This window comes from Chelonoidis abingdonii, chromosome 2, assembly GCF_003597395.2.
Source record: "Chelonoidis abingdonii isolate Lonesome George chromosome 2, CheloAbing_2.0, whole genome shotgun sequence".
In the NCBI taxonomy this organism is placed as follows: domain Eukaryota; kingdom Metazoa; phylum Chordata; order Testudines; family Testudinidae; genus Chelonoidis; species Chelonoidis abingdonii.
The window spans coordinates 209,086,225-209,111,403 of NC_133770.1; the positions used below are offsets into that span (position 1 = coordinate 209,086,225).

General features: G+C 37.8%; 1 protein-coding gene across 2 annotated transcripts in view; it reads right to left on the reverse strand.

The window, feature by feature from the left end:
- Positions 1–4,544: 4,544 nt before the first annotated feature.
- The window catches only part of VAPA (VAMP associated protein A), a 42,864-nt gene continuing 22,229 nt past the window's right edge, over positions 4,545–25,179 (reverse strand). The window contains exons 2-7 of one of the 2 annotated variants that reach the window (XM_075062936.1): positions 22,167–22,319; positions 17,532–17,635; positions 12,681–12,761; positions 9,956–10,195; positions 8,515–8,691; positions 4,545–7,152 (exon numbers count right to left, since the gene is read on the reverse strand). In XM_075062936.1, coding sequence (XP_074919037.1) covers positions 6,994–7,152; positions 8,515–8,691; positions 9,956–10,195; positions 12,681–12,761; positions 17,532–17,635; positions 22,167–22,319 — 914 coding nt within the window. In that variant the 3' untranslated portion in view covers positions 4,545–6,993. The remainder of the gene's footprint in view (positions 7,153–8,514; positions 8,692–9,955; positions 10,196–12,680; positions 12,762–17,531; positions 17,636–22,166; positions 22,320–25,179) is intronic. The other variant, XM_032773998.2, reaches the window with a different exon arrangement.

Consider the following 25,179-nt stretch of genomic DNA (forward strand, 5'->3'; position numbering starts at 1 on the left):
CTTCCATCACACAAATATGTTTTGAGTGGCTTTCCAAAAGGGTATTACTTCTATAGCAGGACTGTTCTATTTCCTGAATGTATTGATTTCAGTTTTGTCCCCCAAGTAGCAACCATAATCTTCATGCACATATACTCAACTATCACCCTTTAAACTTCCCTAGTTTTTCCTGAAAAAGTTCCACTGTTGTTACCAACAGATGGGAGCATTAGCGTAGACAAGGCAGCAGGATCTGATGGCAATTTTGCCAGTGTTGTGATGATTTGCACTGAGCAAAGTTAAGACATGGTAATTAAAATATTTGCATCTGTCAGAAGCCTTTTATGCAAATGCTCACCCTTGCTACCACCAGTAGAGCTGACTCACTGGTCGTGCTGGTGTGAAAATGTTCAGAAAACATGGTGTGTGTGTATATTGAGGGGAAACAGAACTAACTGCCGAGACCTCTGTTCTGTAATTCATTAGCTAGTATTTAATTGCACTAATACAGCATTACCAATCCCCATATTTCAAAAATATGGAGTCAAGCCCTCAAATTCATGATTTTACAAATTGGGGTTTTTTATGTCAAAACATGGGGAGGGATGGTTATTTGCCATCTGTTTTTTGAGCCTTTAGAGGTAACATACATGTTTTTCTTGGCAACTATGAAGGCTAGAAACTTTTTTAAAATGAAAACTGAAATTCTCACACTCAAATGACTAGTATCTGAAGATTTTAGGTTTTCCTTAAAACTCGAGACTTTCCCCAAAAACTTACAAGAGGTAGTAGTGTTGTTATTATTCTAAGAATATGTAGCTATCACTACGAAAATCTGTATGTATAAGTAATTCAGTGTCTGAGGTAAATGAGAGAAAATAAATTAGTACAATATTGGAAGTATGAGTTGAGAGAACCATATTACTTCAGACCAACTCATGTGCACCTCACTCAGACTCAAAACCTGAAATTTATGACCAGTGCAGGGATGGATCCTGTCATACAGCAAATGGTCTCATTTCCCAGATTACAATGAAAATACCTCTCCTTCAGCATTGACCATTAGCCACAAGTACCATTCTATTCTGAAAAAGTGACTAAACATAGCTTCAGTGGCTCCCCACGTTTGTCACTGATTTCCAAATTAATGCTCTAAGACTGGAAATAAAAACTGTGGGTTTTTTTTAATGTGTCATCTTCTGCAAATTCAGCCTAGAATTGAAGAGCCAAGAGTGGTCCTTTTCTTCTCATGCATCATCAGCTAAAATAAAAAAAGATCTATACTACTGAGCGCAAAAGTAGTATGTACTTACATGTGCAAATCAGCTGTTTTCAGTAGCTTTGCAACAAGGCTAGCAGATTGTAACAAACAATTCTGTTACTGCACATTAAGAACTAGAACCCAGTTCACATTTAGCTGTTCAGAAGAAACATAAGCGATGTGTAACATTACCCTGCAATTCAGACTACAGGAGCATGAATAGCAGTACGGACCACAATGCTGGGGTGTAATGCCTCCGTGTGGATGTTGCATGTACAAATTAAAAGGTTCTAGTTTTCATTAACGTAGGCCTGTTTGAAGAGGACTATGTTATCGTGAACTATGAAGCCTTTAGTTGATGCCTGCAGTTTCCATATAGGGGAGTTAAAAGCTCAGCACTTTGGTGTGTACTGTCATTCACAGTCCAAACCACAGGGAAGCACAGACAAGCCCTTAGTTGCCAAAGCTAGCAGATAAGAATCAGACTAAGAACTGTTCTTTGTACAAGATGCCATTTTCATATACCCACTTTGCTGATTAAATCTACACTTAGGACATATTTACAAAGACAACCCATCCACTACCTATGGACTCTTTATATAGCCCTCAAAACATGAACAACTTTCAAGTGTTTAAAAATAGAAATAATTTTATTTCCTCACCTCATAAGAAATAGCTTGATTATAGTGTGGTTACATTAGTTGGTTGTGCACATGCAAAGAATTCATTTGAAGGAAAACAGTAAAAAAAAAAGTTTTGCATTTACTTTTGTGGTTAATTTCATTTTCATACTTATTTATTTCAGGACTCCAGAACTGTGGAGGTTCAGTCACCTGCACTCAGCCTTTCTGTATTGGTCAATAGCTTATTACACTATACTAGTAGAACATAGCTATGATGGCAAGACAGTCAAAGAGGAAGCGGTGGTTTCTCTCAAGAAGCTGTGACCAACCTCATGAAAAGATACAAACACTGGGAGTGATTTGTTCAGTGTCCTTGCTAAGATGGGCTGCTGTAATTTGTACTAGCTGTGGCTATGAGAGCACATGGCTTCCTTCCTAGATATGAATTGCAACAAATAAGCCAGGAGGACATGAATGCAGAGCACAATGACTAGGTCTGTATCAGATAAAATGAGATACAATCTTTTGCCATAGACGGAAGTGGCTGTTTAGACATCCAGTAGCACTGAGGACCACAGGTCTTACAACGTAAGGGCAAATGCCCTTGGTCATGGGTGATGAGATACCATAGCAGCACCTCTGTCTTGCATGAGTTCAGCTTATCATCCAGGTGATAAGACTTCAGCAAAGCATTTAAAAAGCTGGGAAATGGTGCTGTTTATGTTTAATTGAAAAGTTTCGTAGAGCTGGATGGCAGTGTACTATTGACACATCAGCCTCTGTTGTCTCACCCGCTCTCCCAATGACTTCACACAGATGTTGAATAAGATGAGGCGATACCTGCATTGCAGGACTCAATAGACAAGCAGTTTGGAGGCGGAGGACCAGTAATTCACAATGATTCATTAGACTCCATATGAAAGAAGGGACCCAAGCAATTTCAGGATGTTTCCATTCAACCATACAGCTTCTTGAAGACAGGACACTTACATTTGGTGACCCTATGGTACCAAATGCCACAATGGTCCAGCAGGTTAAGTATGGATGTTAATTCCCTTGTCTATGCATAGGTTATCCAAAGTTAACAAGTGCTATCTCTGTACCATACCCCAGCCTGAAGTGTAACTGAAGGATCTTAGAGACTGACAGCTGACATGTGACAGCAGAGATTATTTGCTATCTTTTTGATCTGCTTGCTTAGAAAATGGAGGTTTTATCTTTTAACATCCAGGAAAGGCAGGGGTCAGTTACAAAAGATTATATGCCAACTGCCATCAATACTCCATGATTTCTACTTGTGGGAATTGATTTAATTCTTGAAAAGAGTGTTTTGTGTTTCTGTTCATGGATTCTGCTTGATGGTCATGGTTGTTTATGTGTGTTCTCCATTAAACGAAAAAAAGTTGGGGAAATTGTGCATTTAACTTCATACATGACTTTATGGCCTTTATCATTTTAGCCTGGCTGTGGATGATCTTTTCTGTGAAATAAGAGGATAATACATCACAGTGAAAGGTGGTCTATTCTGGAGTAAATCAGAGGCAGTCTGGATTTATGATGCAATTTAGACTCCTAGAAAGTGCTACAGGGAGACTTGGCTATTTACTAAAGCAGTAGACTCCATCTGCTTCACCTCCTTGGTCAGAAGGTTGTTGGATGAGTATAAAAGCAAACAAAAGCCCAGAGGGCTCCAGTATAAATACAAAAGAAGGTATGTTTTTTTTACCACAACACTCAGAATATTTTAATTTGTTTACTGTGTCTGACTATCCAACATGTCAAAACTGATCACTAACAGTTACTGCTAACTTCATGCTTAATTATTTATCAACATTAGCTATAACAAACAAGGCAGTATGGCAAGCCACACAGCAAACTAGGTACACCTATCTGGAACAGAAACACAGATCTACTGTATAAACTTGAATCAGTAAGTCTCAAAACAAAAGACACTGTCACATTTTTAATAGTTTATTAACACTTTATGCTTTGTAATACCCTTAAAACCTTTATAATAAGATTTGCTTATTGATGTTATCCTTTCCCATTTGGCAAAGGCCTTTTGCCCCCTGAGAGACACTAATAGCGCTCACGCTAGTGTTTTGTTGGTTTATTTCCTGTGTGCACATCTGTTTCAAATCACAGCAGGAACATGCAAGATTCTGACTGATAGCACTTGTCAAATGCTTTTAGAGAAGCAGTAGGAATGCATAAAAAGACTGCACATTGGTGCAGGTTGCAGAGTATTTTTTTTAAATGTGCTCGATAAAGGGTAAGCTAATTTATTTACTATAGTAATTTTGAAGTAGGTTAAATTTGGGGATCTAAATTACTACAGAAACGCATTAAAAGACAATGAAGTATTTTCTATGTAGCTGAATTTCTGAAGTGTTATACATTTTTTAAAGTGCTATATCCATAAAAAAAAAAACTTAACATACTGTACTATGTATTTGGGATCAAGAGGTTTTTGTTAACATCTTGCCCTAGTGAGCAAGGAAAAATGCAATCTGTGTTCTCCATTAAACTAAAAATAGTTGGGGAAATTGTGCATTTAACGTCGTACATGACTTTATGGCCTTTATCATTTAACCATATTCTCACTATTAGCAGTGGGGATTATATTTCCCCATGCTAACATACACAAGTAAGCAGGCACACAAAGTAAGAAGTTCTAACCATTTCAGGAACAGACAAACAATTTAATCCATATTACATAATTCACTGAATACAGCTGATCTCATCCAAAGTCACTCCTGAGAGCAAAATAGTTTTAGCATTACATTATATACACAGTTACGAAGGATTACTGGAAACCAAAAGAGTCTCCTTATATCAGGAGCACCTCATGTTATGTATATTGTTACGATGCCTGTTTGCACTTTTAATCTGCACATATTACTTCAACCATAACAATTTCCACCTGCTTTGTATTTATAAAAATTCATATTAATTGGCTGATTTTATAATCATTTTTATCTCAATTTATGCCCTTTTCCATTCTAAAGTATTGATGCCAGACATCCAACATAATTGGGCTGCACTGAGAAATGACTCCGCTCTATAGCCCTGAAAATGCTGGGCATTATTACAAATCTTTGCATATACATATCCTTATGATTGCTTTGTCTGAAGCAAACTACATCCTGCACACTATAGCTTTTTTTGTTACTTTACATGTTAGCAGCTTTCCTTTAAGAAACAGGCTTATACAGTCAGATGTATCATCATTTTGACAGAGCACAAACTGGAGAATTGTATTGGTTTCTGAACCAATGGAATCAAAATAATCAAGACTTCAGAATATTTTTCCAGTCATTAAGCTGAGAGGAGACTTGAATGCGGATACTGGAACATACAAATGGAAACATCTGTACTTGCATGCTTTTAAGGGAAAGGATAAGCATTATTTGTATTTTCTTTGTTGTCTTCCTTATACATATGCAAGATGTTTTTAGAAAAGTTTACCACAGATAGCAATGACAGAACATGATGTAATTATATTTTTCATTAAAAAAGCACTAGAAATCAAAGACAACCAAGATAATGAATGTTTCCCTAGAACATTTTTCTCAGCTACACAATGTGTGTATACACCAAGGTCTAACACACTTAGCTGCACCACATCAAGTCAAGCTGTCCAAGTACATACACAATTTTGCTTACAGGAGTATATCCCTTCCAGAATTTGTCAGTTTACAAGAAATTCCCTGTGTTGGATTATGCTTAGTCAGAAGTATGGATAATTTTTTTCCCCCAATACTACCATCTACTTGGTTTTATGACCTATATATCAGAAATGAGGCAAGACGTAAGATTAAGTGCAGGAAAGCAATAAATGCATTCTCTAAAACTTAGATATATATGGTTAAAAATCGGTAAATTTGCCAAGAGTTGCATGAAAGTTTTTTTTATTTGTTGGGTTTGGGGCGAGGGGGGTTAAATTGAGGCTTGCTCAGCAAACATCAACTCCTCTGCATCATGGAAATTCATTATGGGTGTTTGAATAGAAAAAAATGTTTTTAAGAATATCAGTTAAAATGGAGTTACAAAGAGAGCTGATAGATTAGTAAACTTGAATGGTGTACCCTCTATGAAACCAAAGGAGAATCTGACCCTGGAAGACACCCAACAGACGCAAAGATGCAACAGAAAGTTGACTGTTATACACCCACACAATCCAAGTAAATATTTTAAAACCAGATACTGAAAACATTTGTCTCCCAATATTGATACCTGCTGGATTACCTACATTATCTCCATGTCTCAAAATAAGTTAGATAATTATCTGTTCTATAGCTGAAAGCAGCCAAAAAACTGTTCCAAACTTCATAAATAGAATGGGAACTCTTAATGTTTGTTTCAAACTTCAAATACAACAGTCTAAGCCAAAGATTGAAAGTAAATTAAAAAATATCCATTTGTTACAAGTAGCAAATTATCACGAACAATGAACTTGATAGGAATCCCTCTAAAAGTATGACACAAACAAACAGGCTACCCAGCAGAAAATTTGTTAATTTTATTTCTGTTTTTAATATTAAATATCATGGGACAGGATTGTAAGGATGAAAAACTGCCAATAACTGCCTCACAAGGGATAAGACAGAAATTCTGCCATGATATTAGCAAAGTAAGGTAAAGGAGAAAATTTACACAGTAAGAGGCACCATTTTCCCTCCAGAAAACCTCTTGTCATATTCCTGAACAAGTGGGATTAGCAATCTAATAAATCATTTTTCAAGAGGTAACAGTAACAGATAAAATTTTAAAGGATTATTAAAATAACATTTACAAGACTCTGAACAATTTCTGAACTCTTATTAAAACCACAGAAAGAAAGAACAATTCTTTATTTATGAATTTTCATAAAGGACTGAATGTGCAACTGACACCTGCTATTGATGATTTAATGTACAATTTTGTCCAGTAGCCGAACAGTTTGTCTTTTTTTCAAATTGTGTTTTCTAACCGTGCGAGATCATTAAAGGCAAAGCCTGTATGACGCTGTACACAAAAATGGTCACTTGGGCCATACTACCAATGAAGTGGTAGGTAAACAAATCTTTTTCTGCCCAAGGGAAAAAAAAAAGGAAGCTGCACTCTGCATGCTTCTCTCTCTCTCTCTTTTTACAAGATGAATTTCCCTAGAAAGAATCCAATGAAAATGGCTGCAATTACAACAAGAAGTGAAGGAAGAGGATTGGAGCCATTCTCTCTGAGGGCCAAGGCTGTGGGTGATCCAGATTTATCGGAGTGTGTTACCTTTCTGAGCCTCAAGCCTTCCTCCTGAAAAGAACACATGCAAGAAATTCATGAATATGGAATCATTGTCTTATGAATGGTGAAAATTTAACCAGGAGACTGAATCTCTTTGGTAAGTATTTCAACCAGGTCATACAAAACCATTTTAGAAGAGTAGCTGTACTATTACTTTTTAAATTGAAAAAAAATCAAGATACTGCAACATTCAAAATAAGTGTACATTTATCAAGTTACCTTTGCCTTTTTCCAATACCTAATCCACATGTATCCCACCCTGTTTGTGTATATCTATTAGTAAAAGTAATAAAACTCATCTTGCACACTGAAAAATCCATCTTTAATTTACACAAAAAATTTAAGTAAATGAAATAACTCCCCACTAGCTACCATTTACATTTTGTGGTTTCCCCATGTGCTTTGATATCACAACTACTGTTTAGAAGTTAGCGTTATTTCAGATTTCTTTATACATTAAAATGTTATTATTTGACAATATAGGAACTGTCATATACCCAACAGCTACGACGACAACATATCAGCTGTGTACTGATAAGTTGTAATTCTGGAAGTAACTTTGGTCATGTTTTCACCTCTTAGCTCATAGTACTACTACAAAGCCAGCAGAAAGCAACACCACACTGAACACAACTAGTAAGTGAACAATCAAGGGATTTTCTGTGATCTGCAATGCTCTTGCATTGGTTCTCAGCTATATGCACCTGAGTAAATATATATACGTACCTAATAAACAGACCCAAAATATTGTGAAAACAGATAATAGTGAGTTTTTATGAAAAGCTGTAATGCAGTGGAAACTATAAAGACACCCAAGATGTTTGAGTACCAACTTAGAAAACTGGACTTCTTATTCCACTACATCTTAAAAATATATATAACTGGCATACTTTCAAATTCTCATCAGTGGAAAGAAAAAGATACCATAAACAACTGATGAGTGTTTACATTTAACATGAACTTGTGCTGCACACATTCTTGCATCACGGAATAATCATTCCTAGATGGTTTAGAAACAGGTTTAAAGATAAGCTAACTTACTTCTGAAATTGACACAGAAATGGAGTTTTTAGATAAGGAGAGAAGTGATAGCTTAGCTAACAATGCTGCTGAAGAAACAGCTACATTTGATCAATCCCTATTGCTTAGGAGAACAAGAAAATTATATAGCAGATCATTGTTATACAGATAATTGTATTTACCTTTGTTCATTCTAAGAAATATTCCCCAAAATATTTCCCCTTTTTAAGTTTTATGCAGATAAAACTTCAAAAATTAAGTTTTATCTGCATGCATCTATACAAATCCACGTCTTTTAATCACCTGTTTAGGAGTAACTCATTTTATGAAACTCATTAGAACAGAACTTACTCTCAGGTGCCGATTTTCATCTGACAGTTTCATCACATCAGCCTGAAGTCTTTTGCACTCTTCCACTAGTTTCCTTGTTTCAGTATCATTCAGAGAGACACTGTGTGCTTTTGGCATTGGTCCATCCTGTTTAGATGTATTCAGGACTGGGGCAGATTTGCTTGCTTCTACATCATTCTGCAAATATTAAGAATAACCTGAGAATTTTAATTTTCTAGATCCAAAGAAATACTTACAGCTTAATATAAAAATTGAAAAAATTAAACTACTGCTACAATGCATTTCAAATGAAGCTCATATCTGAGGTAATCCAAAACACAGCATTAAAAGGCACAAGAACATAGCATTGTTTGCATTTAGTACAATGCCATTGAGAAAAAAGCCAATCCTTATACTTCTTGAGTTAACACTGACTCAACAGGCATCCAAATGATAACGTAAGATGCGAACTTCCATTTTTAAATAAAAGGAAAAGAAAAAAATTAAGTAATAGGAAGCAATAAAAAACGGCTAACATTAGAAAGATGAAATCCAGGACACACAAGTTCTGTTAAGGACTGAGGCATGATAAGGAAATAAAAATATTTTGAACTTTGAGTGCTTCTCATGCAAGGAGCTCAAAGCACTTTACAAATATTGATTAAACCTCACAGCATCTCAAGGAGGAAGGACTCCACTTATTTTGAATATGGGTGAACAGAAGCAGAGGTTAAGTGATTGCTCAAGGTCATGCAACCAGATTGTCACAAAGCTGGAAATAGAATCCAGGAGTCTAGATTCCCACATTCCTGCTCCAGACATTAAACAATCTCCAGTGGACATGAAAAATACCATTCCATACAGTGGTGACCTGGATTAACTATGCAGTTAAATGGGAATTATAAAACAAAGCAACCACATGCTAACACCACTGGAGATAATAGTAATTAATATCATAGTAAATTATGTTAACACTACTTTATATTTTTTCCTGATTAACTATGCAGTTACTTTTACTTGGTCACCACTCTACTGCACCTCTTCAAATAGCAAGTAAGCAATCTGATTTGGTATTTAACTTTCAAACAAACAGATTTTAAATAGTATTTAAACTTAATACGGCAATTATGTAAAAACAGAAGATATCTTGATTTCAATATGCAGAAAAAACAAAGGTCTTTATAACTAACTGAACTTCACTAGTAACAACTCAAGCTGCTACTGGTTATCTCATTACACCTGTTGACATTTTTCAATATATTCTACTGTATGGTCATAAAGAGCCTAAGGGCCAAATCCTGCTGTCTTCCATAGGTAGTATCCATTGGATTCAACAGAATTACTTGTGTGAGGACAGCATGATATGGCACTTAGCTTGCAAACCAGCAATAAACTAAATAGAAATTGCTTTAACACACAAACTCCACTAGAGCCCTATAGTTTTTAGCTCCCTGGAACAAACCTGCTTCTTCTGCTGTATGACCTCACTGACTGGTTCCTTCATGTCAGTCTTCTGGCTATAACTGATAGGTGTCTGAAGAAAGTTGCTGCTCATTGGAGTGAAATACTTGTATCCTTGTGTAGGTAAATCCTGAGGTGGCAGGTGAGCCATACCCTCAGTACTCGGCAGATTTCTCATTGCAAGATTTAAGGGAGTGACTAAACCAACGGCTAAAGGATTAGGTTCTGCAACCCCACGCTGCTACTCAGAAAAACATAAACATTATGTACAAGCAGTAATATAAAAGGTACCAAGTTACAGAAAGTACAAAAAGTTTGCTTCAGATGTTAGTTTTATACAATTAATTGCAATCTTCATTTGACCCCTTTGTGTGTATCCATTATAATGAAGACTTTAATAATATGACCACATACTATTTTTTTCCAATAAACTTCTGTCTCGTTCTGTGGACAAGATGGATGCTTCTTAGGGCTCTGAAGTGAATGAGGCTGTTGTCTGCAAGACCCCTGCCTAGGCTTATGAATGCAGAGATAGTTCCCAAATCACAATTGACAATATTGAGGTAACATGCTTTCAATACACAGGCCTGGGAGTTCTACTCTTCAAAGTCCTGCTCCCTTGTAATTTCTGAGTAACTTGACAGCAAGTTGTTATTTTGAATGTCAGACAGTGCAGAGAGGACAAGGCCTCTTCAATTTACACAACTTGAAATTACCATCTGCCATACAATTTGAATGGATTTTGGTGCAGACAGGTAAAACGATGCATCTTTCTAACCTGTATTTCCCTTCCTTACTGCTAATCTGAAAGATGGACATAGGGCCCACGAGTATCTGTACTAAGCCCAAGTGCAGCACCTTCTTTTTGAGGAAAACTGAACTCAAGATTACAGGTTTGAAATGACTGACTGAAGTTTATTTTTAAATGGACATCAATACTTTCATTAATATTCAAATATTCAAATTAAGTTTTAGTGTATGAAAAGTCTTGCAAATAATACTGAAAAGTCATTTGTTTACCCAGTCTGTTGAAACAGCCAAGAATATTAAAGCATCAAAATGAAGGCTGAAAATTAATGCAATATTTGTCTATTGATATTCCTAAAACTCACAAATTCTAAATGTTGTACCATCTGTAAAGGCCACACCACAATTTGTATTAACTATATCCACAGAATGTTGTTCTTCGAGGCAAAGGCTTATTTAGCACAGCTCACCAACTGTACACCAGTATGCTCACTTAATATAGTATAACAATTTCCTGTTTCATGTTTGCAGTGTTATTATACCCATGTTGGTCCCAGGAATATTAGAGACACAAGGTGGTAGTTCTTTTATTGGACCAGCTTCTGTTAGTGAAATACAAGCTTTTGAGCTATACCAACCTCTACTTCAGGTCAACTTCAGTTTGTCCAACAGAAGATATTACCTCGCCCAACTTGTCTAATTGTATATTAAGTACGTATATACTCGTTCATAAGCCAAATTTTTTTTAGTAAAAAGGGGAAGCACCAGAGAAGGGGGTCGGATTATGAACGGGGATAGAGAGAGGGAGAGGTGGGACACAGCCCCTCCCCTCAACAGAGGGGGCAAGGAGAGGCTGCACAGCCAGCAGAGCCAGAAGGAAAGAGGAGGAGCTTCTGGCCACGCTGCTCTCCCCGCTGCTTTCCCCCCAGCCTCTGAAGCAGCTGCAGCTCCAGCTCCGGGGCTGACAGGCTGCAGCCGCGCCACGCTGCTCGGCCTGCCGGAGCAGCTCGAGCCAGGCCAGAGACATCCTCCCCTAGCCCTCCCCATATAAGGTGGGAAGGGATGAGATAGGGAGAGTGTGGGTGTCCTGGGCTAGGGGTGGGCTCATGTGGGGGGTGGTCACCGGGGTTACTCCTCTGACCCCCAGCTTCTCCCCCTCAAAAAATTTCCCCACCAGTTGCTGTCCCGGCCCGTCAGGGTAAGCAGCTGGCGTGCCAGGACGCTTTGTTTACTTAGGTTTACCTCCGTGCCTGCAGACACTCGAAGTAAACAAACCATCTCGGCCCACCAGCGGCTTATCCTGATGGCCCAGGAGCCAAAGTTTGCTGACCCCTGAATTATTTTCCATTTTTACTTATCCATCTTGGGGGTCAGGGGGGCCAGCTTATAAACGAACCAGATTATGATTGAGTATATACGGTAATTCAGTTCATCACCAGAATGGTAAAATTAATTCAGGTAAAAGAGGAATATATGAGAATATGAAATAAAAGCTATAGGATAAAAGAGGGACGCTTGTCAAATGTTAAATTTGCCTTCCTTCCCCTATTTCCAGGTCTATTCAAGTTAGATGACAAGTACGCTCTTGCATTAGACAACATAGCCTGTATTATACTGAGGTATAAAAATACCAGGAACCCCAAAGGAGAATAGTACGGATTAAGTTCAATTGCTTTTAAAAATATGGCTCCAATATTGCAGAGCTAACCATTTATTTGAAGAGCATGTTCAGATTTTGTAAAACCATGTCATATAGTGAAAGACTGCAAAAAGCCAGCTAGCAACGTGTTTAGGGGTTAAGAAAAAACTGTTTTTTAAAATTAAGTTACCTCTTTGCTAATTTTCTTACTTTTGGTATCTGGGACATTTCAGCACAATGTTTATTATCATAGCATCTTTAAAAACACTCAGATCCATGATAAACAAACTGCTGCAAGATCTTAAAAGGCTAATATAACATCACTTAGTTTCTGACTTACCAGTTTATCATTTTCGTTGGGCATTTCAAACACACATCTCAATTTGGAGTCCATTAGGTCATCTGGTTTTGCTTCTTTCCACTAAAATGACAATTTTTATGGTTAATATATAAGGTTCATGCAAACCAAACCCAAACATTTCCTAAGTGATCTGCTTTTATACCTTCTTAATACTCAAGTTTGAATAATGCCTTTATTTCAGCTACAATTTTCAGACTTTGGCTTTTAAACAATTCTCATCACCATTATTCTACAAATTATAATGAATAATGGAAGCTAGAGATGTGTAAAAACTAAAGTCTGGAAATAAAGATGAAAAACAGAATGCAACATTATGAAGCAGCTTTTGATTTTAAAAGGAAAGAACTAAAAGATGTTTAGAAATACAGAAAAAAGTCTGTACTGTACTTTATAATGACAGTATGTCCTTATTAACACAATCCTATATTACACCTTTCACAGTAATTTTATTACTACAGGAGGCCAGACTAGATGGGTCATAGTGGTCCCTTCTAATTGATTCACAGATTCCAAGGCCAGTTCTCCTTACTCTAGATTTCTGAACTATAATACCACATTGCAGCTTTTAATACATTACTGTTTGGGCCTACAGAAATATTTCATAGCAGCTGATAAACATTTTGAATTATAGTACACTGTCAAATATACTCAACTATAAGAAAGGCTGGAATATTCCCTCCTTGCAGATAACCGGTATTTAAAATACTGCCACTTAAAATGTATCTTAGGCTTACTGAGTTCCAGATGTCAGCTGCAGTTCTTGAAAGCATCCACAACTATTCCAACCCTCTCCTGCTGCCAAACACCCTTTTTATGGCTAAGTGATTTTTAGACTTTAAATGCTTAGTCACAAGACTTCCTCCTAAGAACGGTACACAAAAATGGCCCCCTACAAGCTTTAAGATTCAGAACAGCCACAAAAATCGTATATGTCCACTAGGGGGCAGAGTTTAGTCAAATTACTCCCAAATAGAAATAAGTGTTTCCATGACACACTAATGAACACAAAGAGATATTACATACCATCTTATCTGTTAAATAGAATATAAAGAATGGTCATAAAGGCATCCCAGAACACTAATAATATTAAGCACCACTCAGCACCGATCTGATATTGAAACCCTGTGATATATCAATGTCGGTTAACAGTGTAGATTTTCCATAAATGAGTTGAGGAAAATCGTAGTAAGTTAGATATCATTTTTGGATGTCCATTTTAAATATACCGTGTGTCTTTCATAAGCCATTTTATTTTTTGGGAATAGATTTAATATTTCCAAGTTAATTTGTTTGGTAGAAACTATAATCCTAGCCAGACAGAAAAGCGGTTCAGACAACAACCTAACTTTCTGGTGGCTACTTCATATCCCTCCACCTTGAAACACTTTTTAAAAATTACTTACCTGTAATCGTTCTACAAAGATTTACACCTCAACAAATAACTGCCCTTGAGTCTCCTGCTCCTGTGTATGGACACAGAGCAATTCCCTAGGCTCAATTTTTGAACTGCTGGTTCCAGCATGGGCATATCTTGAGCCACTTTGCTGCAGAATAATGGCCTAATACTCCAAAGTTAAATTCCCTCTGAATTGGAGATCAAATTATTCCCAAAGGAACATTTAAAACAGTAAAATATTAACCAGTTACAGATTACTCAATTCTGTTGGAATGAAATTGGTTGAAGAATCTGTTGAGGTGTTCATCTTCAAAAAACAGCCATTACAGATAACTATGCTCAAGGGATGCCTAAAGAAAAAATGAAGACAACATATAATTTTTAATAATCAAAGTGAACACTTCGAAAATGGTAATTTAATGGTGATGTGAGGAAGAGGGGTACTCTTTAAATATATATATTTTAAAAACCGTGCAAGTTTTAATCAATCAATTTGTTAAAAAAAGCTAAAGGAAAGACAGACAGGTATACTGAAAAGCTCCTAAAGAATGACAGAGTTTGGGCAAAAGTTCTGTAACATTAAATATCTGTAAAACTCCATGCACCCCTAGGTTACTCCAAATATTGACTTCTGCTAGAGTCCAAACTGAGCAGTGGTACTTGGTATATGAATGTAAATAATTCCATGGAGGTGGAAACAGATCTGAGGTTTGCTGCAGTAGGTGATTTGCCTTGCACTAAGAGGGCTTCTGAAATTAGCTTGAAATGAAAGCATTACAGATGAACAGAATGAGTTTGAAAAAGCTATATTCCATAAAATCCCTTTCCCCTTTTTTTCCAGAGGCATTTAAACTTGGTTGTACAACATTTTACAATCAAAATGATTAATTTTCTGCAGCTTTAGAGTAGAGGGTATTGAGAGTTAGTGTATTTTCAAGGATGGTAATTTAAAATAATGTTTCAGAAGTGGATTTTTATATCCTTCCTGGATAATGCCAATAATCCATGCAACCAGGATCTAACAGAGCATGGGGTTGGGACAAAAAACAGACAGGGAGCTCCACTGAGGCAGCTAAACTCTCCAGAAGCTTTAACAAAATCTGGAGGATTATGACTGCTTCTGATGAAAAGAGGCCATACTAAACACTTCAACTTCTGAGGAAAAGGAGATAACAGTACAAGTCTGCTGAGCCCTAGTGAATTTAGTTTTTTGTAAAACCAGGTTTCTGGCCTTTGCCCTTTTGTCTACTCTGAGCTACCCAGGTAAGCATCTTGGGAGTGCAGCAAGGCTGACCAAGGAAGTTCTTGGAACCAGCACCAGTGGCAAGAGCCTCAAACCCATTTCCTGAATCTGAAGGCACATAGTTACCAGATCCCTGGGGCCAGGGGCACTCTCTCTCTCTCTCTGCCTCCTGAAGGAGACATTGAGGCCTTGAGGTTAGAGCAGCCTTCAGAACTAACAGTAATGGAACAAATATCTCCAGAAATATGGACCATCCACCTCTTCCTGGATCTGTGATGGTAGCTTTTCTTCCTAGAAGACAGCGCTCCAGCACACAAAAGATCTCTCAGTGTTATTGTTCTTATCTTTACTCTTAAACGGAGCAGAGAGCACACAGAGATAAACACCTCCACAGGAATTGAGCCTTGGCTGAGGACTCAGATGGATCCAATGGAATCCTGGCACTGACCCTGACCTTCAGAGTTCCTTAGCAGTGAGAGAATCCCTAATACTTAGGGATGCAGTCACTGCAAGGAATGCATGTTTGAAAAGAGGTTTCTACAGTGCTGATGAGCATTCCAGTATCAGTGGGGTCCTAGAATCAACCAGCTCAGACCAGTCCTTTCTCCAGCACCAGTTGTACATGGCTTTAGTGGTTAATCTGTCTTTTGAGCCAGCTTTCAGAATTTGGGACTTTTTGAATAGCACAACTAACTGTTTGATCTGAAGTTAGTTGTGGGTCCTTTGAATCTGAATTCCTGCATCATGAGGAAAGCCTGGATTATGTGTTTATATAGCCAGGTAGGCCCCAAGCATACAAGTCATGTACATGAAGCATCTATCTCAAGGGTAGGCAACCTATGGCACGTGTGCTGAAGGCAGCATGCGAGCTGATTTTCAGTGGCACTTTCACTGCCCTGGTCCTGGCCACCGGTTCGGGGCCTCTGCATTTTAATTTAAATTTTAAATGAAGCTTCTTAAACATTTTTTAAAATCTTATTTACTTTACATACAACAATAGTTTAGTTATAAATTATAGACTTTAGAAAGAGACCTTCTAAAAACATTAAAATGTATTACTGGCATGCGAAACCTTAAATTAGAGTGAATAAATGAAGACTCGGCACACCACTCCTGAAAGGCTGCTGAACCTGATCTATCTAGAAAGTGGACCTTCCCAATGTAAATCAAACAGCTAGTGTACATCAGCCTGCCTTTAGGAATATTGGAGAGGTATGAAATGTCCAGGTTTAACTGGTGTATTTTCTCCAGGTCTTTGAAAACTGCATCGGCTAGAAAACTCCTGATTCCAAGAATGGAATGGAATCAAGCCTAGCTGTGCAATGGTTAAAAAAAATTGGATGAGAAGCCTAAAACTCTTAGTACCATTATAACAATAACTAAACTAAATTGAACGAACACACATGAAATATACAAGAGAAAGCCTTGGGAAAATCCAAGTTAAGATCCTTAGGAATGGGGCAAAATCATTTGCACTAACAGCTAAATATGACAATAACTAAGGTAGGGATCACACAGCTCTTATATACTCTGTGCTCTGAATGCTTTCCAGAAAACACCTGACTTCAAAGACTAAAGGGTACATATCCCAACAATCGTATCTGTCAGCTCAACCTCAGGTATGTGCTTACTTCTACAAGAATGGAAAGTGAGTTTGTAGTTTGTGCATATTTTTGCCTTCTTGGTCTTCCTATAGAAGAAGGCTTATCTTCTCCATCAGACTATTTTGAATCCCATTAGACTCTGTCCCAGCTGAACTTCTTTTACATCTAGTAATGCCATTCTCATGTTAGAACTTGCCACTTCACACTTTCTTTGAACTCCTTCACACTAACCCTGTTTACTGTCTGTTAACTGACTGCAAGGATCAATAGGCCTATGCTGTAATACCCAAAATTAATTCATCCGCGCATCATTCACATTCAATTTGCCTGCTATTCACCAAGCCCCCATAAGTAACTTTCAAACAAAACTCATTAAGCAATTCAGAAGCACTAATGACATGATTTTGCATTTGTGTTTCAAAACCTTTGATCACTTATTCACAGTAGTCAGAGAATTCTTCAGAAAATGTCTGTTGAGTTTTGTTCCGGAGTAAGAATTACTTAAATTTGAAAACAACATGTTTACCTATTACAGCAGAAACTGAACTTTAAGCAGGCAGCATATTCATGTTAATCCGTTTACTTACCACTGCCTCCATATCTGAAGTACTTGGTGGCGCAAAGATTGTCTGTACCATAAACTTGTGTTTACTCTTCTCATTTGGGTCATAGTCAAAAGGCTGTAACATTACTGTACAAAAAACAAATGTAAGATTATTCACGGTTCTTCAACTGATCATTTAGTGCAAGCATATTAATCATTTTAGCTTTAATTCAATTCTCACTTGACTAGCCTATAACAAAGCCACAATGCAAATGAAGGAGAGAAATACACTGTAGCAACAGCTGTCACCTGGAACAAATCTTATAGCTGTATAAATCCTAGAATTTACAATACTTAAAGCCCATATTTATAATAACCTGTTTTGATCCAAAACTACAAACAGGCAGAACATTTTTTAATTTCTACCATTACCAGAAAATATTTAAGATAAAGAACAAACAAGTTTAATTTCCTTCAATCCATTTTTAATTCCTCTGCAATACAAACTGAACTATCTTAGGGATCATAATTTGCTGTCTGTATAGTCAGAAACATATTGTAATGTAAGTGAATGCAAAGACAACAGACCCCAAATATAAACGATGGTAGTTACAATCAGTATCCACTCCAAAGAGTTTTTTGAAGACAGGTGCTAGTTGGGCCAACTTCTCCCTTCCTCTCTGGAGAGGAGAGTACAATGACAGACAAGCAGGTACTGATCCATTCTCCTTTGATACTGGTTACCTGTAAGTTCTACCATCTTCCATACCTAGGATCAAAGTGCTGATATAAAATTTTATATTTTATATATAGGCTCTGTCACCAATGTCTTGTAGATGGGGGGAGGGAGGGAAGGAGGGAACAGATGTGCTTGCATAACTTTTTTAAAAAGAAATCTTTGGCTCACAAAAGTCTGAATGACTGTTTCCCACTTTCCTATCACCCAAAAAAGGGTGATGACATTTCTTGTTTCTAATAAAGAGAAATAAAGTTTTCACCACTCTGTTTTTCCATGGATGACTGAGAACCTAATAGGATTAGAATAATGATAAGTGACTGAAATTAGAGCAACTGAGAAGTAAAGAAATTTTTGTTCAGACTGTTTAAAGTATTTGGTTTTTTAAAAATTCTATTTAAATAAATTCTGATAGAGTGGGGTGCCAGGCTCTCTTTCAAGCTTTAACACATGCCTTGCCCTTTCAGTTGAGGCCTGGTATTACCAGAGTGGATATCTACTTCTCCAAGGAGAACTCCAGAAAAACAGTTAAGACTTTAAGGTAAAAAGATCTAACAAGTTCAGAATTGAGAACCTGACTCACTGGGGGTCTTTGCCTACTCCAAGACAAGCTCTATTAATACCTCAAAATCCACAGAGTTGTCCAAAGAATGTTCTGGACCATTTATGTCTTGGAAGTGTGGGTAAGCCACTGTGTCAACATTCTCATAAAATTAATTTGATGACCTAGGTAATTATAAGCCAATTAGCATAACAAAGCCTGGGCAAAACAATGGAATGATTGATCTGCCACACTATCAGTAGAGTTAAAGGACAAAAATATACTAGTCAATACGGTTTAATGGAAAATAAGTCTTGTCAAACGAACATATCTTTCTTTGACAAGATTACAAGTGTAGCTGAGAAAGGTAACTATTGATATAATATACAATACATATAACACAGTATACACATTTGGATTTCTTTGTCTTCAATACTGCATGACATTCTGATTTAAAACCTAGCACAATTCAAAAATCAATATGGCACATGTTAAATGGATTAAAAGTAACTGATAACTCCCCATTTAAACTTGAGACATATTAACCAGTGGGGCTTTTCTAGTGAGATCCTGAAATAATCACTCTCAGCCCACCACTATTGATTAGACTTTTTGTCAATGATCAGAAAGAAAATATAAAATCACTATTGATAACATTTGTAGATGATAAAGACTGGCGATATGGCAAATAAGGTATGGTCATTGATAAAGAATGATCTGGGTCATTTGGAAACATGGTGTGTGATCTGCCTTTTAACATAGTCAAATGCTAGACAATACATCTAGGGACAAAGGACACAAGCCATACTTACAGAATAGGAAACTGGATTCTGGAAAGCAGCAACTCTGAAAAGTACTTATGGGTCACTGTATACAACTAACTATACATGATCCTCCACTGTGATTCTGTGGCAAAGAGGGCTATTAAAATACCTGACTCTGTTAACTGGGAGAATCAAGCAGGAGTAAAGAGTGATATTACCTCTGTTTTGCACTGGTGAAACAACAGCAGGAATACTATGTCCAAAAAGGATGTTGAAAAATTGGAGAGGTTCAGAGAAGAATTAGAGGGACGATTTGTGCCTGGAAAAGACACCTTACTATGAGATTCTAAAGGAGCTCAACTTAATTTACTACAGAAAAGGTCAAGTGGAATCTTGATCACAAATCTATAAACTGACTACCCAAGGAAAAGATATCTGATACTAGAGAACTCTAGCCTACCAGGCAAAGGCATAATGAGATACAATGGCTGAAAGGTGAAGTTAGCAAAGTTCTGCTGGAAATAAGATAAGTTTTCCATTACTCTTGGCAGATATGTCTAAACTGCAAAAAAAAAAAAAAAAGAAACCCACAGCAGTAAGTTTCAAAGCCTGGGTCAACTGACTTGGGTTCATGCTAGAGGACTAAAAAATTGCAGTGTAGATGTTCCCAGCCAGGCTGGAAACACCTACACTACTATTTTTAGTCCTGTAGTATGAGCCCAGTCAATTGACCCGGGCTCTCAGACTCCTTATCCGAGGTTTTGGTTTTTTTGCAAAGTATATGTACCTACAGAGTCTTTAATTCAAGGTGTCTCTCAGTGAAATGTTCTAGCTCAACCATAAATTGTTGGTATAGATGTAGGAATCACTGTAGAAAACTCTTTGGGCTGTGATCTACCTCTTGCATAACAGTGGCCCAACTTGTTCTCTTCAAGAGCAACTGTTAAGAAGAAAAATTTGATTTGACTATAAATCAAAAATTTGCTCCATAAACTGTGCCCGGCAACTTTTAAACAGAATTGTTTGAATCAGCCTTCCCAGTCTCCTTCAGCCACGTCTCAAGATAAGTATCCATGTGAATCAGGAGTGCTTTGCACATCTGCTCCCCATATCCCTGTTGCTGCTTCTCAGCAGCTCCTCCACTGGCTCCTGCCACACAAGAAGGAAGAAAAACAGCAGCTCTGGTTGTTCCATTGGCAGCTTCCCTGCTACATTGTGGAAGCCCCAAGGAGAGCAAGATAGGAGCCTGAATGACTCTGCCTGAACCTAGAGCACCACCAAGCAAAGGATTACTTCCCTATCCCTTCTAAATACCCAAGGCAGTCTAGGAGAGGGGAAAAAGAATGATAAGCTGGATCCATATGGTGGTTTCATGGAAGTGGTGAGGGGACAACCTGGCTCTTCTTTCCTTCCCCATGTGCTCTCCCCGCCTCCATAGGGCAGTGGGATGAGCTACCAGAGCCATTTGCTCACTCATGGGAGAGTACAGCCCTTACCCCAGACCCTGGAGAGGCAGCCCGCACCCAGTATTCTCAGTACAGTGCTGCTGCTGCTTTGGCAGTACCATGGGCCCAGTCTTAGATTAAAATACATATGTCCAGTTATTTTGGCTGGCTGACAAAATTTTGCTGACAACACAAGTGGCAGAAAGGCAATGGCAATTTTTCAAACAGCAGCAGCAAAACTTGTCCAAGCCAAACCAAACAAATTTTTGTGGGATAAAGAAAAGGCACTGTCAGTCCCCAGGGCTCTTCCTCTGCTGAATTTCAAAGGCCTGCTGCAAACTATGGACATGTCGGAGCTTCTTTAAAAAGACTAAGAACTTTTTATAAATGGAAAGCATTAGGCTACCTAAATAATCTGGAAAAGATAGTTATTGAATAGTGGATTTGCGATGCTGTGATTAAGCTAATTATATGGTCCACTTAATCATTTTAAATATGGAATGTACTATATGATCCAATCAACTGTAAGTTTTCATCTAATTTTTAAAGCGTCATTAATTATAATCCGATATCAAATACAGTGTAATTACTTCACAGCCATAAAGTGATGTCCCACTACAAGCTGAGAGTGGATTATAAACAAAAATATGCCTCTCTTGGCCAAGGGCATCATTAATTTTTCTCTGGTCCTTTCCACCTTCCCCTCTTGCTTCTGTACATTCATCATGGGTAATAACAGATTATAATTGCAATTCAGTATCCCGCATCATATCTTTTCCTCACTATCCCACCTTCCCATTTCCTTTCCTACTGCATAATCTGATCTTGAACCACATTTTTTTTTTTAAAGTCACACCTATACAGAAAGGGTAATTTGAATGTGTTAACTTGTCCAAATTAAGTCAGAAATATAATAGTTTGTAACAGACAGCTAAATATTTCAGTATCCAGGATTTTCATTTTCATATATTAACTTTTGGTGTACAAGTTGTTGTGGTGGCACATGCAAGCTTAACAATATTGAAGAGACTGTACTAACAATTCACTATCAACAACCCTTTTAAAAAAAAAAAAACATAGCTAATGATGTTATGCAATAGTTTCTGTAAGGGACAGGTGGCAAAGTGTTTCATGTAGTATCCTGGAACAAGAGAAAAAGAACTATAAAGCTGCACAACAAACTTGTTTTTACCTGAAACAGTTACAGTTGATCCTGGGTCAATAATTCCACTATTTGGCCGCACACAGTATCGACGAGGCGCTGTGGTCTTCACTTTGAAACATACTTTTCTATCTGACGGGTTTCGTAGCTTAAGATTTGTAGTGACTACATCTGTGAAGGGACCTGTTTTGTTTTTTTTTAAAAAAAAAAAAAAAGGTATATTTCTAGGAAAGAAACTTGCTTATGCAGTCTTGAATATCTTAAATTAATTTCTTATAACAAAAACTATCTCCTGAGAACATTAACAATTACAAAGCATGCACCAAGGTACATATTCTTCTTGTTAGATGTCCAGATCCCACATGTACTCTGTTACACGACAGTGTGTCTCTGTGTGTGTACACATATATACACACACACACATGCCAGTGCACACCTCTGTAATACAAACTAGTCATAGTTTGGATTCAAATTATTTAAAAATAGTACAGCCAATACAGAAAACGTTTTCAGCAAAGTTACTATGCTTTTTTTCCCCACAATTTTCTTGAAATACTATATGATAGTCAAAGTGTTAAAATAACTATGGCAGTATTTTTCCTTAGAAACAGAAGCAATGCATATTTAAGATTAAGAAACCTCTATACCTTTGTTATACTTGAGTAGTAAAAAGTTTAAGTCATAACAGGTAAAATTCTGCGATACTGAGATGCATTAATTGCTCACTGGTTGACCGCTGATAGAGTTGCCAAGGACAAAATGGGCAGACACACTAATCCTTTAACTCTCAAGTGGTCCTTCCAGATGTGGGCAGAAAAAAAAACTGGCAGAGAAGACAGAAATGTTTAAATTGCTGTTGCCCACACTGTGCCTATTCTGTGGACAAGAGAATTCAGTTTCCATGGTTATCCACACAGCTCTTGATGAACAACAGTATGTTCGCGAAAAAAAACAACAACAACAACAAAAAAACCACCCTATGGTTCTAGATGAAGGAAGTTGGCCAAGCAAAGAGAGAGAGTTTCAGTGTCAGAAATACAAGCTCCTTCTCTTCAAGCAGAGCCCATCCTCAGATGGTATCTAGTAACAATGGCATAAAGAGAGGAGAGAAGAGGAAGCTGCAGTGTTGCAAGCACAAGTGAGGTTAACTGGCCCCAAGCTGTGGGAAGGCAAGATAGCAAAAGCACTGAATGGGAGGATGCCTGCTTATAGTTTTATTGAGAAGGTTTTATATATATGAAATTTGCTCTTAACTGAATTTTACATTCAGAATTTTTAGCTATCACAACTACTTTGGGGGTCTTAAGCGACATTTTAAAAATCCTACTCCAACTTATTGTGAAAATGTTGAAATTAAAACAACTTCTATTTTAGTTTTTCTAACTGACCATAGTTAAAACAGTCACACACAAAAAGAACAACGTTTTCATTAAATAAGACAAAAAGTAAAAGGATATAAGCCCTCAAATTTCAGGATATAACCCAGCCCTGCCTGAGATCAGGGACGAAACTTTCCCTATATGTAGGTTAATACTGTAACAGGAATCCCCCAGCACCTCTAGATGAAGCAACTGGTATCAGCCACGACTGGACAGGATACTGAGCTAGATGGCCCACTAATCTGTCAGTATGGCACTTCCTTCATTTCTACAATCCTGTGAACCCTTAATCTGAATCCTTGGGTCAGAGATTGGAGAGGAGTTGATAACTGGCTGAAGACAAATGTTAGGACAGAGAAGAATGGACAGAGGCTTCCACTTAAACCATGTCTACATTTCGTCTTGGATGCGGAGCTTGCCAAGCCAATTTGCAACAGCCTCATCAGCGAAGTGCAGAACCCTCAGGTCACCATCAAATTGGTAAGAGGGCAGTCAGTGATGTGAAACATTCTCTGTCGTTGTCCACAGCGCACCTGGGATCTTCCTGCTGGCCAGCCCCAAGCATGACGGCTGGCTGCACATTCTCCCTGGCTCATTGAAAATTGGTTCAGAAGGGCCCATGAACAGTTTGGCAAACCAAAGCTAGGTATACATGTGGTCAGGCCAGTTATAAGAGACTGGTTTCTGACATCAGCTGAAAATCATTCTTCATACCGCATTGACATCACAGAAAAATCTGGGCAGGGCAAGAGGTCCCACAACAGGTGCATCAATGACAAGTGCACTCTTGAGTGGTTAAAGAAGTCTGCGTATAGGGGTAGGACCAGGATTGCCCCGATCTTCTCAACCATTCTGGCTGTAGCATGCTTATCACAGGCGCTTGGAAGAGTGATGTTGCTTAACACAGGGAGCCATGGTACTGGTATGAGTCAAATCATGCCAGTTACAATGCGCACAGTTGAATATAGCTGTGCATCAACCAACTTGACATGAGATGAATGGAGCTAGACAGGAACAGTATTCTGCTGCAGATGTACAGAGGGCTAAAGGGGATGATCAGAGAGTTTGTGCATTTGCTCCCCATGAAATGCCAGCCAATTCGCTTAGAAGGCTGTTACACAACCTCACCTTAGCTGCAGTTGTCCTCATGTGGTTAAGACAGGGGAGGATAGCTCAGTGGTTTGAGCACTGGCCTGCTAAACCCAGGGTTGTGAGTTCAATCCTTGAGGGGACCATTTAGGGAACTGGTGCAGAAATCAGCACTTGGTCGTGCTAGTGAAGGCAGGGGGCTGGACTCGATGACCTTTCAAAGTCCCTTCCAGTTCTAGGAGAGAGAGAGACACCTCTCTCTATTTGTGTGTGTGTGTAAAGATCTAGGATTACTCCAAGGAAGACTGAGTGGGATTCATATTTCCATTGAGAAAGATACTCAGTTCTTGGGCTGCTCTAGCATTGTAAAGATCAAACACACCTGTAACTAACTGTTTTGGTCAGACTTAGTTCTAAATATCTGCACTAGAAAAGGTATACTGACATAGTAAAACAAGCATACCAATTTAGCACAGATGCAGCTTATAGCAGAAACAGGATGAATAAAAATTGATGATTTTTTTAAAAATATGAATACATTTTATTTTAAATTAAATACGAGCTTATTTTTTAAA